Raw genomic sequence first — 15,668 nt, 5'->3', positions numbered from 1 at the left:
CAGATATCTTTGCAACATCCTTAAACACGGGTGAGGTCCCGGAGGACTGGAGAATTGCTAATGTTGTCCCCTTGTTTAAGAAGGGTAGCAGGGATAATCCAGGTAATTATAGACCGGTGAGCCTGACGTCAGTGGTAGGGAAGCTGCTGGAGAAGATACTGAGGGATAGGATCTATTCCCATTTGGAAGAAAATGGGCTTATCAGTGATAGGCAACATGGTTTTGTGCAGGGAAGGTCATGTCTTACCAACTTAATAGAATTCTTTGAGGAAGTGACAAAGTTGATTGATGAGGGAAGGGCTGTAGATGTCATATACATGGACTTCAGTAAGGCGTTTGATAAGGTTCCCCATGGTAGGCTGATGGAGAAAGTGAAGGCGCATGGGGTCCAAGGTGTACTAGCTAGATGGATAAAGAACTGGCTGGGCAACAGGAGACAGAGAGTCGCAGTGGAAGGGAGTTTCTCAAAATGGAGACGTGTGACCAGTGGTGTTCCACAGGGATCCGTGCTGGGACCACTGTTGTTTGTGATATACATAAATGATTTGGAGGAAAGTATAGGTGGTCTGATTAGCAAGTTTGCAGACGACACTAAGATTGGTGGAGTAGCAGATAGTGAAGGGGACTGTCAGAGAATACAGCAGAATATAGATAGACTAGAGAGTTGGGCAGAGAAATGGCAGATGGAGTTCAATCAGGGCAAATGCGAGGTGATGCATTTTGGAAGATCCAATTCAAGAGTGAACTATACAGTAAATGGAAAAGTCCTGGGGAAAATTGATGTACAGAGAGATTTGGGTGTTCAGGTCCATTGTTCCCTGAAGGTGGCAACGCAGGTCAATAGAGTGGTCAAGAAGGCATACGGCATGCTTTCCTTCATCGGACGGGGTATTGAGTACAAGAGTTGACAGGTCATGTTACAGTTGTATAAGACTTTGGTTCGGCCACATTTGAAATACTGCGTGCAGTTCTGGTCGCCACATTACCAAAAGGATGTGGATGCTTTGGAGAGGGTGCAGAGGAGGTTCACCAGGATGTTGCCTGGTATGGAGGGCGCTAGCTATGAAGAGAGGTTGAGTAGATTAGGATTATTTTCATTAGAAAGACGGAGGTTGAGGGGGGACCTGATTGAGGTGTACAAAATCATGAGAGGTATAGACAGGTTGGATAGCAAGAAGCTTTTTCCCAGAGTGGGGGATTCAATTACTAGGGGACACGAGTTCAAAGTGAAAGGGAAAAAGTTTAGGGGGGATATGCGTGGAAAGTTCTTTACGCAGAGGGTGGTGGGTGCCTGGAACGCGTTGCCAGAGGAGGAGGTAGACGCGGGCACGATAGCGTCTTTTAAGATGTATCTAGACAGATACATGAATGGACAGGAAGTAAAGAGATACAGACCCTTAGAAAATAGGCGACAGGTTTAGATAGAGGATTTGGATCGGCGTAGGCTTGGAGGGCCAAAGGGCCTGTTCCTGTGCTGTAATTTTCTTTGTTCTTTGTTCTTTGTTCTTTGTGCTCCTACATCACCTTGCTTCTTAGGGCGGTGCGGTGTGGGAGGGAAGCAGGGGGCAGGGAGCAAGCGGCCAGAGCGGAATAGCACTGAAATCAATTAGAATTGTGCAGCACTGTCAGAGGTGCTGTACTTTAGATTTCTATTGCGTGCCGCCATAGGTTTACTTTGTCATTCTGTGATTATTTGAGCAGCGCCATCTTTAGTCCTGGCAGCTGCCTTAACGTCGCAGACTGTGACGTTTAAGTGGAACAGGCTGCATTTTCGCATGTGGCAGTGCAGCGCCGCCTAGTGGTTGCGTTGTCAGCAAATGCAGCCATTTAAAAAACTATGTGAAGAAAAGGCTCAGGGCTCAAGTATTCAAGATTATTAAGGGAATCGATAAATCAAATGGTGATAATGGGCTGGATTTTACAACAGGCGGATGGGAGCTGGCCACCAATGTATAAGTTGGTGGTGAACCCGCATCCGCCCAGCCTGGGGATCTGACCCGCATTTTACGGGTCCCCGGGCTTTAATTGTTCAGAGAAAGGACTTCCACCCGCTTGAGGGAGGAAGTCCTGTCTCATTGAGCTGCCGGCCAATCATTGGGCCGGCAGCTCATGATCCCAGCAGCGCCACCGGGAACAGTAGCCACTGCTGGGACTGCAGCCCAACCGAGGACATGGAGCCAGGACCGAGGTAAGTTTGGTTTTCCTCGCCGGGCAGATCGGATCAGGCCCCCCCACCCCGGTGCACTGGAAGGCTGCCAGGTATCACTGGATGTCTGCCAGATGCCCGCTTGCCACGAGTAAAATCCCCGTGGAGGCGGGCGAAGGCCCTTAAGTGGACGTTAAATGCCACTTAAGGGCCTCAATTGGTCTAGGGCGGGCGGCCCATTTCTTGCCCCCCCAGCCCCGCCCCCACGGTCCACGTAAAATGGGGCGGAGGCAGGAGCGGGATGGGAAGGCCTCCCAGAGCCTCCCGCTCCATTTTACGCCACCACCCGGCTCGCTAGGATGACATTAAATTCCGGCCAATATGTTCAAGATTGACACAAACTCAAAATTTAAGGGATACGGACTCAAGCTTCGAAGATCTAAGAAAGAGTGAGAGTTTAGATTAAGGTACTTGTCGAGGGAGGATGGAATGAGCTGCTTAAGTGGAGACAGATATTGTGGAAGAAGTTCAGGAAGAATTCGATGGACATTTGAGTGATTGAGAGATGTTAGTTTTTGAGACTGCTCACATGGACTGCAGACTCTCTTGTTATGTTGCTACGTGAGATGAAAGATTTATTGATTGAGATCTGTGGTGGAATTTCTTACCAACCTGTACGATGAAATGGGGCACTAATTATCAATATCCAGTGAATAATACATGAAAAGCTCATTGTGCTGCATTGATCCTCATTAAAAGGATACTATCTGCATGAAAGAAGTTGTTGTCAATGTTTTTTATTGGCGATCACACAGAGCAATGCCCCACAATTCCTTCAAATGAGACTGTTTCAGGTTACGGACAAGATTACCTCATGCAAGAGGTAGGCACTGCATAACACGACTGAGGAGCAGAGTCGTCCCCCTTGCACTAGTTTCGATTGCCTAAGATGGTAGAAAAGGAATTTTCCAGATATTTTCTCCCCCTAACTAACCCTGGGGTTTTATCTGAAATAAAAACAGAAAAGGCTGGCAATACTTGGCAGGTCTGGCAGCATCTGCGGAGTGACAAACAGAGTTGGTGTTACGAGCCGGGTGTGAATTTGGGTTGGATTTTCTGGCGGGCGTCGGGACCTCAACATCAAGCCCATATGGGAATCCCAAACCGACAGAACCGTCCGGGAGGTAGCCTTCCAATTGGACCTCTCTGCACTTCCTGTCCTATTAAGTATGGCAGTTGGGCTTCAAGGCTTCAGGCCCAATCAGAAGGTCCACATCAATGTCAGGCCGGCAGCCCTACCACCTCAACATGGAGGTGCCCTCAGCTTCCTGCATAGAAGAGATCAATTAAGGAGACCCAAAGCCGGCAAGTCCATTGGGTTGGAGGATAAACCCCTCTACAGTACTACTAGCGGATCAGTTTGCGGCCTTCATCCCCACAGCCCCATCATTGGGGCATAGAGCCTTTGTCTCCCATGGTCCCCCTGGCCTAGGGAGGCAGGAATGTATCGGGTGCCGTCCTGACGTGTCTCCCCCCATTTTCCCAGCCCCACCTGCCTCCAACCCTGTCTCCACAGGGCTGGGAAAATTCAACCCTTTAACTCACTCTAAACCCATTCACTTAGACAGAGTTAAAATCAGGGTATTAACTCTGTTTCTCTCCTGGCAGATGCTGTCAAACCGGGAGTATTTCCAGCATTTTCTGTTTTGTTTGAAGATTTGTATCTGTCTTTTTGTCTTTCCCAGGTACTTACATAGTTGTGAGTTTGGTAGGGAGCGTTTGTATTATGACGCCTAAGGCATCATAACTGTATGTGACAGGTCAAGTGGGCTAGTGGGCCTTTTCCTGTCAATCATTTTTCATATATTCATATTTATAATTTTTGGAATCCTGTGCTGATTTGTTAGCAAGGGAACTAATGTGAATATAAAGCATGTTTCCATAGCCATGACAAAGAGGTTGGATAATAAAAGCAAAATACTGCAGATGCTGAAAATCTGAAATAAAAACAAAGTGCTGAAAATACTCAGCAGGTCAGGCAGCATCTGCGGAGAGAGAAGCAGAGTTAACGTTTCAGGTCAGTGACCTTTCATCACCAATCACTTTTTGGAGCACAGTTGTTATTGTAACGTAAGGAAATATGTTAACCAATTTATGCACAATAGGAAAGGAAGTAACCAGAAGATAGTAAGAAGGTAAGATCTGAGGTCGATAAAACTGTACTTCATAGAAACATTTTGGCACAGAAGAGACCATTCAGCCCATCATGTCCATGCCAGCCATGATGTGTGCAGTTTAATTCAATGCAGTTTATATAAATCAACAAATCTGGTATTTACACTGTTGTAACTGTCATGAAAGAAGCCAGTTTTGACAGGTATTATTATAATTATTATATGCATTGTAAAAATAGCCCCAATATAGTGCATTTCACAGAGGAGCCTCACACAAGTCAATATTGAAAATTGCATAGAGGCACTTTATGTCATCAATCTGTTCTGGTTTTCAAGTGGATTAGGAGTTCACTAAGTAATATGCTCCTCTGATTTGCACTGTCGATTTATACATTAGAACCCATGTTAAAAGATCAAATCACTTCAGCTTGTGGTCTTTGACTCCTATATTGCATTGCATCAGTTGGCAGTGATACTGTTACTGGGCATATTTTCGATAGTTTTGTTAAGAGTTTTGTCTACCCAAAATTTACTCTCTATCACACAAATCCAGAAAACTAGCAAACACTAACACAGTACCACCCCGCCCCTCCCCCAAAAAAGCTGAGAACTCAAAGATACCATGAATATAGACCTAGGAAATGCAGCCACGTCTTCAGCTGCCTAGGCCCTAAACTCTGGAATTCCCTCCCTAACCTCTCCCCTTCTCTAACCCTCTCTCTTCCCTGCTTTAAGCTGCTCCTTAAAACATACCTCTTTGACCATGTCTCTGGTCAGCTGTCCTAATAGCTCTTTAGGTGGCTCAGTGTCAAATTTTGCTTGATGATACTCCTGTGAAGAACCTTGGGATATTTTACTAGACTAAAGGTGCTATACAAATACAGGTTGTTACTGTTGTTTAATTCCATTATTTTAAATGATGCCCTCGTCCCATGAAGTGATGTCACTAGACTAATAATCCAGAGAACATGGCAGTTTGAGAACTTGCATTCAGTTTTTTTTTTAAATCTAGCAACAGGAATCAGTAAAAGTGCCCATGAAGCTGAAAACACAATTGGTTCAGTAACGTACTTTAGGGAAAGAAATCCGCCGCTTTTACCCGGTCTGGCCAATATGTGACTCCAGTCCTGCGCCAGCATGGTTGACTCTTAACTGCACTCTGAAGTGGCCTATCAAGGCACTCAACCATGTACAAAGAGGAAGGCCCACCACTATCACCTACCCGGGTCAATACATCCAGCCCTTGTCAGCAGTGCCCATGTCCTGAGAATTAATATTAAAGTTCAAATTTAAAACATAGGCAGAGGGATGTCACACGAATTCAGTAAAACTTTCAGAATGTTGGAGGCAGCGAAAAGATTTGACCTGGGATGGTGTAGGCTTGCTCCAGTTTACGAGCAGTTTAATCATACATAACAAAAGTACGATCAATTATAAAATAGTGTGATCATTTTATTTAAAAAAGCTGCTGAAAATTTTATACATATATATGTCCAGCCAAAAGGTCATTGTCTATTATCACTTAAGGCAAAAGAAATTAAATGCAAACAAAAGTGGAACGAAAACATATACATCGATATACTACATTTAAAGACCCTTCGTGCTTTAAAATGTATAGGACATAATGTGGGAAAGAATACGCACGGTTAACAAGATTCAAATGAAAGTATATTACTTGTATTCTAGGCTGTGTACTTAGGAGGCATGTTTATCCCAGTGGAGAATCCTTTTCAATCTGTGTATTTTTCCCAAAAGCAGATATTATTCCTTAACCTTTGTATCCCAAACAACATGAAGCTTGTGGTGCAAATAATTTTAATACGGACCTTCTAGAATTGCTTCGTACTCTTGCAATGCAAACCCAAATAAACCACTTGTCCCGAGTTACACCCCTCCTCAGCCACATCGCCTGGACCTGTTATCCAAGTTGAAAAATCAGGTTGTTGTTCCCCCAAAGGCAAATAACAAAAGCATTTTACTGAAGAAGTGGCATAAAATGGATGATGAGAGAAAACTACGTTTGTCTGCTTTTAATATTAACATTATTGTTTATTTTTAAACCCACCCCACCCGACTGTCTGCTTGCTTTCACGAAACCCACTTTGCCTCGTGACCCATCTTTCCTTTCCGATAACGTATCAAAAGAAAATATAGATCCACAGTCGCTCGCTACGATACTTAAACATGCACCTAACAGAATCTAAAACAGAGATAAGCTAAGTTACATAGAAGAAATGTTTTGGGCTGTAAGCATAAGCGGGCACCAATACCTTCTACAGAGGTTGATGTTACGAATTCCCAAGACTCAAAAGTACTTCAAGAACCATATTATCCATGTAAAGTAATTGGCGGAGAACGGAGATGGTTCATCTTATGTATATACAGAAAGAACATGATATAAAGCACAAGCAGTCTAAAAGCTGATCTTTTTTAAACTTAAAAAGAACGATAAAAGCTTTTTTTTTAACCCACAGCTATTTACAAATGTTTACAAAGTTTCATAAATACAGTTCAGAGTCTTGCTTCATACAGACTTGGAATCCACGCAATTGAATTGTCTTTTTATCGATGAAGTACCATATTCATCAAGTGCAGTACATCACATTATTCAACGCCAAAAAAAACCCCTTGTTTGATCATCAGTCTTGGTAACAAGGGCGAAACACAACATGGCACATTGAAGATATTATACAATCACTTACTTTGAAACTAGAACTATCCTTTGTTGAATACACTGTCCTGTAGTTTATATTTCTCACTTTCTCTGCCTGATGGTCCTAAAGAGACCATGATTTCCTGCGTTGTTGGACATTGAGCTGTAAGTTATCAAGAGTTCCATCTGATACAGTGGAATAGTTGAAGGTTTTTCAAATGTTCAGCTTTTATAAAAGACTTTTGCTATCTCTTCTGATTGTAGAATGCACTGTTTCTTCGTGTTTTTCCCTTCTTCATTTTCATTTACCAGTATTGAAACAATTCAACTGTGAAGGGAATATATGAACCACCCCTCCCCCCACCCCCCAACCCCAGAAAAAGTAGTTACTCGGTATTTGTCTTCTACTAGTAGGATCCAGATAGTTTTCCGACAAATTCTGCTTTAACTCTTGTTAAAATCATTTCAAAAACAAGCTTTCTACCCAACTTAGGAGCCGCAAATGGAGAAACCCACTCCTCAGGGAGCTATACTCTAGTCGTCGAATGTGCATGGGGCAAATTTGTACTGTTCTGGCCTCCGGTGAAAGTATTGAAGGTGTGCAAGGGCTGCATTCCAGCCAACGTGTTTGGGATCATGGTGATAGTGTTGGGCGTCATGAGCGGAATATCGTCTGGAGACCTCCTCAGAGTGAGTGTATAGTCGGGCGGGCAGGTGAGCCTCAGGGTGTCGTGCGTCTGCATCGACTCACACTCATGCTCGTGGTCCATCTGCTTCATCTGCAGAGACATGATCTCCTCATTCTGCAGGTGGGCAAGGTCATTGGCGGTGCCTCGCTGCGGGCTCTGTCGCCGGTGGGTCTCATGACGTCTCTTGTCCTTCTTGTAGTATAAGGCGGCGAAGGCCAGGATGTTCAGGAAGAGCAAAGAGGCCCCCACTGCGATGGTGACACTCAGTTCCGTGGAGTAGTCCCGCTTGTCCTCGATCAAGACTGTTGTTTCTTCAGGACTCGACTTGCGGGTTTCTTTTGCCTGCTTGGGGTTGTGGGAAGGGGTCAAAGGTGGGCGTTTGGTGGTCGAGGACCACAACTTCCCAGGGGCCCGTCTGGTCACATACGGGAATGGAGTGGAGTCTGTTTGAGGGACTTTCGTGGTTGTTGACACGTACTGGAAGATCTCATTCAGGTTGTGCAAGTGAGGGACAAGCTCCAGCCAGAAGGCGACTTTGGTGGCTCGGTAGTGTTCACGCACCCTTGGCTTCAGGCCAATGTGAAGGTACAGTTGATCTTTAGGGTTATACTTTGACCAGGCGACCTCCTCAAACCGGTTAGGCTTTGTGTGAATGAACTTTGTGTCTTGTGGAACGGGCTGATTCGGGTCACTAAAATACAATATGGATGGAAATCAGGAAAGAATTTTAATAGCGCAATAATTCCAAATAGTCTCCACTAACAAGTCAGGACAAGAGAGGATAATATACGATATTTGTTGGGAGGCATTTTAACTGGGGGTGGTTTTTGGGTGGCTCAGGGCGAGGTGCATGGCAAATGTCACAATACCAATCCCTCCTCCTCTTCCTCTTTAGCGGTATGAATTTGAGGCCTCAATTACATCCTGCCTTCCTGAAACATGCACAGAAACAAGGTTGAGTGGTGATGGGTAACTTCAAGTTGCACGGCCTGGAGGCCACAATGGAAGCCAATGGAATGAAAACTTAGCCAAGTTCTATTAAGGGCAGGCAATTCCACTCCACCACATTAACACCCACACCATGAAAACCAAAATTTACTCCACTATCTTTCAGACATCTGCAGGCCCTGTACCAATATTCACAGGAAACTCCACAGCTGATTTTGCACAGCAAGCTCCCACAAACAGCAATGAGACAACAATCGGTGAATTGCTTTTCGTGATGTTGGTTAAGCTGTAAGTATTGGCCATGACACCAGTGAGAACTCCACTGTTCTCCTTCAAACAGTGTCTTTTATACTTTGAGAGGGGGGACAGGGCCAGGACTTAGGGCTGAATTAAGTAAGACCCCCGACATCGTGGCGGGGGGGCCCGAAAAATATTTCCGGGGAAGGCCTGCCACAGATCTTGACGCCAGGAAGACCCTGCACCATTTTACCGGCAGCAGCAAGGCCTCGGGGTGGCACCACCACCAACACCACCCCACCTCCCCCACCCCACTGCTCAGCAGTGAAATCTTCATTTAAATATTTAAATAAATGTAAATCAATGAATAAACACTTACCTTGTCCTACCGGCCGTCCCACGCCAATATTCCAGCCGGTTGCCGGAAGTCCCGTGCCTTCGGATCCCCGTTCGGAGATCTGAGGCGTAACACTGGTGGGGAGAGGGGAGGTGTGAATTTTTCAGGGTTCGTGGGGAGCGGGAAAAACTGTTTCAATTGGCTGGAGGGATGGTGGGAAGGGGTTGAAGGGTAAAGATCTGTATGAAAGGTCGGGATCGGCAAAGCAGTGTTTTGGGGGGGGAAAGAGGGGCTTGAAAGCACAGTTACATTTCACTTCAAAAATGTAAATGTCTTGTAAGCTTGAAGCCCTTTAAAGATGGCGCCGGACGCCGTTGCTGGGAACGGAGCACCCGCCCCTTCTACGTCATCGGGAGCGGGCATTCTGCCCCCTCCATGTTAATGAGCCTCCACGCGAAATATCGCAGCGGCGAGCTATTAAAATTCAGCCCTTAATGTCTCATCTGAAAATTAACACCTACGACATTGCAGCACTCATTCTATAGTGCTCTGCGATCATTAGCATAGATGCTGTTCTCAAGTCGCTGGAGTGGGACTTGAACCCACAACCTTCAAACACTGAAGCAAGAGTGCTATCCAATGTGCCACAACTACACCACATGCCTTTACTTAATCACATAATCCTTGTGCAGTATTTTTAGCACGACAAGCTCAGAGGACTGTATCATTTGAAATAAAAAATACAGCGTCTTTAATGTAAAAAACAAAAGTTTTGATACCTCTTTAAAACCCACCTACCCTGTTTTGGCAAAATTGGTCCAGTAGGTCATAACTACAGCACTGAGCATGACGTCGTTCTTGGAGAAGTTGCAGGGGAAAAGCTCAGTGGGTCCGATCATGGGGACGCCAAAGACGTAAGGGACCTCATCGCCATGTGCAGCGTCAGACCAGCCTGGCTTCATGTCGCTCTGACAGTGGTGGTAGAAGGCGTAGAAATAGGTGGGCGAGCCATACTGCGCGTGCAGGTCTGCAGTAGCCACTGCCGGGGCCACCCACTGGTGGTCAGTGAACAGTGCCACTAGGGTTTTGCGGCGCGTCTCCGGGTTCTCCTTGTCCGCCCAGTCGGTGTACATGAACTTGATGGTCTCCCGCAGTGTGTCCTTCCCTTCAGGGTAGCCGTAGAGATTGTCTACAAAGTTGGAGACTGCGAAGTCGAAGTCGCTAGCCGAGATGCCATCCTCATTGTCCACCATGTTCTCCACAAACTTCAGCCCCTCTCCCTGGTTGACCCCAAGCATGATGTCGTAGTTGAGGAACTCGCCTTGCTCCATCAGGATCTGGGGGTCGTCGGGAATGACGTCGCCATCGATGACCGGCCCAAAGGCGATGTGGTAGCGGGCGGGCATGATGTCCTGCTCGATCAGCTCCTTGTAGGTCTTCATCCGTAGGCACTCCACCAGGTCAATGGTGTCCAGCATGCTGCAGCCAACCTTCTCCGCCAACAGCCGGGTGTACTTGGCAGGCTGGTAGTTGACAGCCCAGCTGGATAAGGCTGTTCCACTCTGGATAATTGCCTTCTGGAACAGACCTGTTGGTTTAATAAGAATTTAAGAGAAACAATTTAATAGTGACATAAAACTGAGCAGAGGGAGGATATGCAGATGAAGTTAGATAAAGTAGGCTGGAAGGAGGCTCATGTGGAACCGGAACAGTAGCATAGACCAGTTGGGCCAAATGGCCTACTGCAAAATTCTACTTAATTCTATTACAATTGCCAGATGTGAATCCAGGATGGTATGTTCCCTCCCTGGTTCCAGGGTCAAGGATGTCACTGAGCGGCTGCAGAGAACTCTGAAGGTGTAGGGTGCACAGTCAGAGGTTGTGGTCCATATTAGTACCAATGGTATAGGTAGGTAGAAAGGTGAGGTCCGACAGGCAGATTTTAGGGATCTAGGAAGGAAACTAGCAAGCAGGATCTCAAGGGTAGATTACTCGCAATGCCAAGCATTAGTGAGTATAAAATAGGATGATAGAGCAATGAATGCGTAGCCAGAGAGTTGGTGCAGGAGGAAGGGCTTTAGATTCCTGGAACATTGGGACCAATTCTGAAGGAGGTGGAACCTGTACTGACCAGACAGATTGCAACCAACAGAGCTGGGAACAGTGCGGTTTGGTCGTGCTGCTGGGGAGGGTTTAACTTAACTTGGCAGGGGGATGGGAACCAGGATGTAGCAACAGTAAAGACAAACAAGGTGTACAAAGGATTTGGAGAGACAGATAGCACTAGTGTAAGAAATAGTAAAGTACTACGTGGGGGCAGACTAAGAGGAAATACAGTAAGATCTAACAGGTTTACAATGCACGTAGGTAAATGTATGGACTGTGGTAAATAAGATCGGTGAGCTGCAGGCACAAATAGCCATATGGGACTATGATGTTATGGCGGTAACGGAGACCTGGATCAAAAAGAAGCAGGACTGGGTATTAAATATCCCAAGACACAAGGTGTTCAAGAAAAATATGGAAGGAAAGAAAGGCGAATGGGTGACTGCAATGATTAATTAAGGAGAATATTACAGTGTTGGAGAGAGAGGATGTCCAGGAGCAGTCAAGGACAGCATCTATTTCATTAGAGCTAAGAAACAATAGAACTGCCGTTACACTACTGGGTGTATTCTATAGACCACCAACTAGTGGGAAAGATATAGAGGAGCAAATTTGCAGGGAAATTACAGAAAGGTGCAGGAACGTCAGTATGGTCATAATGAAGGACTTAAATTATCTTAATAAAAGTGGTATAGGAATAGCATAAAGGGCATAGAGGGAGAAGAGTTTCTGAAGTGCATTCAGGACAATTCTCTTCATCAGTATGTTTCTGATCCAATGAGGAAGGAGGCTTTGCTGGATCTGGTTCTGGGTAATGAGCTGGGTCAAATGGATCAAGCGTCAGTAGGGAACAGTGATCATAATATCATAAGGTTTAGATTAGCTGTAGAAAAAGACAAGGAGCAATCTACAGAGTAAAATATTTAATTGGAGGAGGGCCAATTTCAGTGGGTTGAGAACAGACCTGTCCAAGTTAAATTGGAACCAAAGATTGGCAAGAAAAACAATAACGGAACAATGGGTTGCCTTTAAAGAGGAGATAGTTTGGGTACAGTCAAGGTACACTCCCATGAGGGAGAAAAGTAGGGCAACCAAAGCCAACATTCCCTGGATGACAAAAGAGATAGAGAGTAAGATGAAGCAGAGAAAGGGTGAATGTGGCAGGTTGATAATGCAAGTGCAAACCAGGCTGAATACAGAAAGTTCAGAGGGACAGTGAAAAGGGAAATAAGAGAGGAAAAAAGAGAGTATGAAAGAAGCTGGCAGCGAACATAAAAGGGATTCCAAAACTCTTCTATGAATAGTAAACGCGCAGTAAGAGGAGAGGTGGGGCTGATTAGGAACCAGAAAGGGAACCAGCATGGAGGCCGAGGCCATGGCTGAGGTACTAAATGAGTACTTTGCATCTGTCTTTACCAAGGAAGAAGATGTTGTCAAAGTCAGAGTGAAAGAGGAGGTAGTTGAGACACTGGATGGGCTAAAATAGATAAAGAGGAGATGTTAGAAAAGCTGGCTGTACTTAAAGTTAATAAATCACCATAAGATGCTGAGGAAGTAAGGGCAGAAATTGCAGAAGTAGTGGTCATAATCTTCCAATCCTCCTTGGATACAGGGGTGGTGTCAGAGGATTGGAGAATTGCACATGTTACACCTTTGTTGAAGAAAGTTTGCAAGGATAAATATTGCAACTATGGGTCAGTCAGTTTAACCCTGGTGGTGGGAAAGCTTTTAGAAATAATAATCCAGGACAAAATTAACAATCACTTAGACAAGGGTGAATTAATTAAGGAAAGCTAGCACAGATTTGTTAAAGACAAATTGTGTTTACGTAACTTGATTGAGTATTTTGATGAGGTTGCAGAGAGTGTTGAAGAGAGTAACATAGCTAAGATGTTTCCCCTGGTTGGGGAGTTCAAAACCAGGGGACACAATTTCACAATAAGGGGGAAGCTGCTTAGGACAGAGATGAGGAGAAATTTCTTTACTCAGAGGTTGTGAATCTTTGGAATTCTCTACCCCAGTGGGCTGTGGAAGCTCAGTCATTGAGTAAGTTTAAAGCAGAGATTGGCAGATTTCTAAATACCAATGACATTAGGGGATATGGGGATAGTGTGGCATTGAAGTGGATGATCAGCCATGTTCATATTGAATGGTGGGGCAGGCTCGATGGGCTGAATGGTCTACTTCTCCTATGTTCCTAATGTGGTGTATATGGGCTTCCAAAAGGTATAAAGTGCCACAAGAAACGCTTGCCAGAAAGGTTGAGCCCATGGAATAAAAGGGACAGTGGTTGAATGGATACGAAGTTGGCTGAATGACAGGAAACAGAGTAGTGGTAAACGGTTGATTCTCGGACTGGAGGAAGGTATACAGTGGTGTTCCCCAGGGGTTAGTTCTAGGACCACTACTTTTTCTTGATATATATTAATGACTTGACTTGGGTGTACAAAGCACAACTTAAAATTTACACATGACACAAAACTTGGAAGTATTGTGAATTGCAAGGAGGATAGTGATCGACTCCAAGAAGACATAGACAGACTAGTGGAATGGGCAAACATGTGATGGATGAAACTTAATGCAGAGAAATGTGAAGTTATACATTTTGGTAGGAAGAATGAGCAAAGGCAATATAAACTAAAGGATACAATTCTAAAGTAGGTGCAGGAGCAGAAAGATCGGGGGCGGGGGGGGTGTACATATGCACAAATCATTGAAGGTGGCAGGGCAGGTTGAAAAAGTGGTTAAAAAGATGTACTAAGCTTTATAAATAAAGGCATAGAATACAAAAGCAAAGAAACTATGATGAACCTTTATAAAACACAGGTTTGGCCTCTGCTGGAGTACAGTGTGCAATTCTGGGCACCGTGCTTTAGGAAAAATATGAAGGCCTTGGAGAGGGTGCAGAAAAGATTTCTGAGAATGATTTCAGTGATGAGGGACCTCAGTTACATGGATAGATTGGAGAAGCTGGGGCTGTTCTCCTTAAAGCGAAGGTTGAGAGTGGATTTGATAGAGGTGTTCAAAATCATGAGGGGTGTGGACAGAATAGATAGAGAGAAACTGTTCCCGTTGGCAGAAGGATCGAGAACCAGAGGACGCTAAGGTGATTGGCAAAAGAACCAAAGGCAACATGAGGAAAAAGATTTTCATGGAGCAAGTGGTCACTGCTTGAAAAGGTGGTGGATGGAGACTCACCTGTGGCTTTCAAGGGGAATTGAATAAGCACCTGAAGATAAAAAAAATTTGCAGGGTTACGGGAAAAGGACAAGAGAGTGGAACTAGCTGAACTGCTCTAGCAAAGAGCCATCACGGACTTGATGGGCTGAATGGTCTCCTTCTGTGCTGTACCCATTCTATGATTCATCTAACTCCATCAGCATATCCTTCTATTTCTTTCTCCTTTATGTGCTTATCTAGCTTCCCCTTGTCCGCATCTATGCTCTTCACCTCAGCTACCTCCTGTGCTAATGAGTCCATTGTCTTACCATTAAAGAAGGCTTTCCTGAATTCCCTATTTGATTTATTAGTGACTATCAGGATCCCCAAAGACACATTGTACAGCGAGCTCGCCACTGGTATCAGACCCACCGGCCGTCCATGTCTCCGTTATAAAGACGTCTGCAAACGCGACATGAAATCGTGTGACATTGATCACAAGTCGTGGGAGTCAGTTGCCAGCATTCGCCAGAGCTGGCGGGCAGCCATAAAGACAGGGCTAAATTGTGGCGAGTCGAAGAGACTTAGTAGTTGGCAGGAAAAAAGACAGAGGCGCAAGGGGAGAGCCAACTGTGCAACAGCCCCAACAAACAAATTTCTCTGCAGCACCTGTGGAAGAGCCTGTCACTCCAGAATTGGCCTTTATAGCCACTCCAGGCGCTGCTTCACAAACCACTGACCACCTCCAGGCGCGTATCCATTGTCTCTCGAGATAAGGAGGCCCAAAAGAAAGAAAGAATCTTATAATTATGATCCTCAGTTTTGATCTCACCTGCAAGTGGAAACATCTCTACATCTACCCTATCAAACCCTTGTTTAATTTATTGAATAATTGTCTGCAATATTCTGGCTAATTACAGTAATTGTGCGAACTCATTAAACTGACCATTGCATAGGGACCATGCAAATCACATTCAAACAAATGCAGCCGTGCAAGTAATGGGGATTGTATTATTATGACGGTTCCATGTTTGCAGTTTTTAATTGGCTTTCCCCTATTCACTGCCAGCCTACTCAACAGTGGGCCCCATCGCAGCTGGACCTCATTGATTCCTGAGATAAGAGGTTTGCTCTACGAGGAGAGATTGACACACATTCCCTGGAGTTTAGTAGGATGAGAGGTGATCTCATTGACATGTATAAGATTCTGAGGGGGCTT

The 15,668-nt window shown here is 45.0% G+C and overlaps 1 protein-coding gene across 1 annotated transcript in view; it reads right to left on the bottom strand.

Annotated features, from left to right (window-relative positions):
- Positions 1 to 5,820: 5,820 nt before the first annotated feature.
- The window catches only part of nlgn4xa (neuroligin 4 X-linked a), a 226,631-nt gene continuing 216,783 nt past the window's right edge, over positions 5,821 to 15,668 (bottom strand). Inside the window, exons 5-6 of the mRNA XM_068033142.1 lie at positions 9,983 to 10,772; positions 5,821 to 8,353 (exon numbers count right to left, since the gene is read on the bottom strand). Of these exons, the coding sequence (XP_067889243.1) occupies positions 7,501 to 8,353; positions 9,983 to 10,772 (1,643 nt within the window). The 3' untranslated portion in view covers positions 5,821 to 7,500. The remainder of the gene's footprint in view (positions 8,354 to 9,982; positions 10,773 to 15,668) is intronic.

The sequence above is a fragment of the Heterodontus francisci genome, chromosome 6, assembly GCF_036365525.1.
Source record: "Heterodontus francisci isolate sHetFra1 chromosome 6, sHetFra1.hap1, whole genome shotgun sequence".
In the NCBI taxonomy this organism is placed as follows: domain Eukaryota; kingdom Metazoa; phylum Chordata; class Chondrichthyes; order Heterodontiformes; family Heterodontidae; genus Heterodontus; species Heterodontus francisci.
Note: the sequence above shows the minus strand (reverse complement) of the source record. Positions and strands in the feature narration are given on the sequence as shown.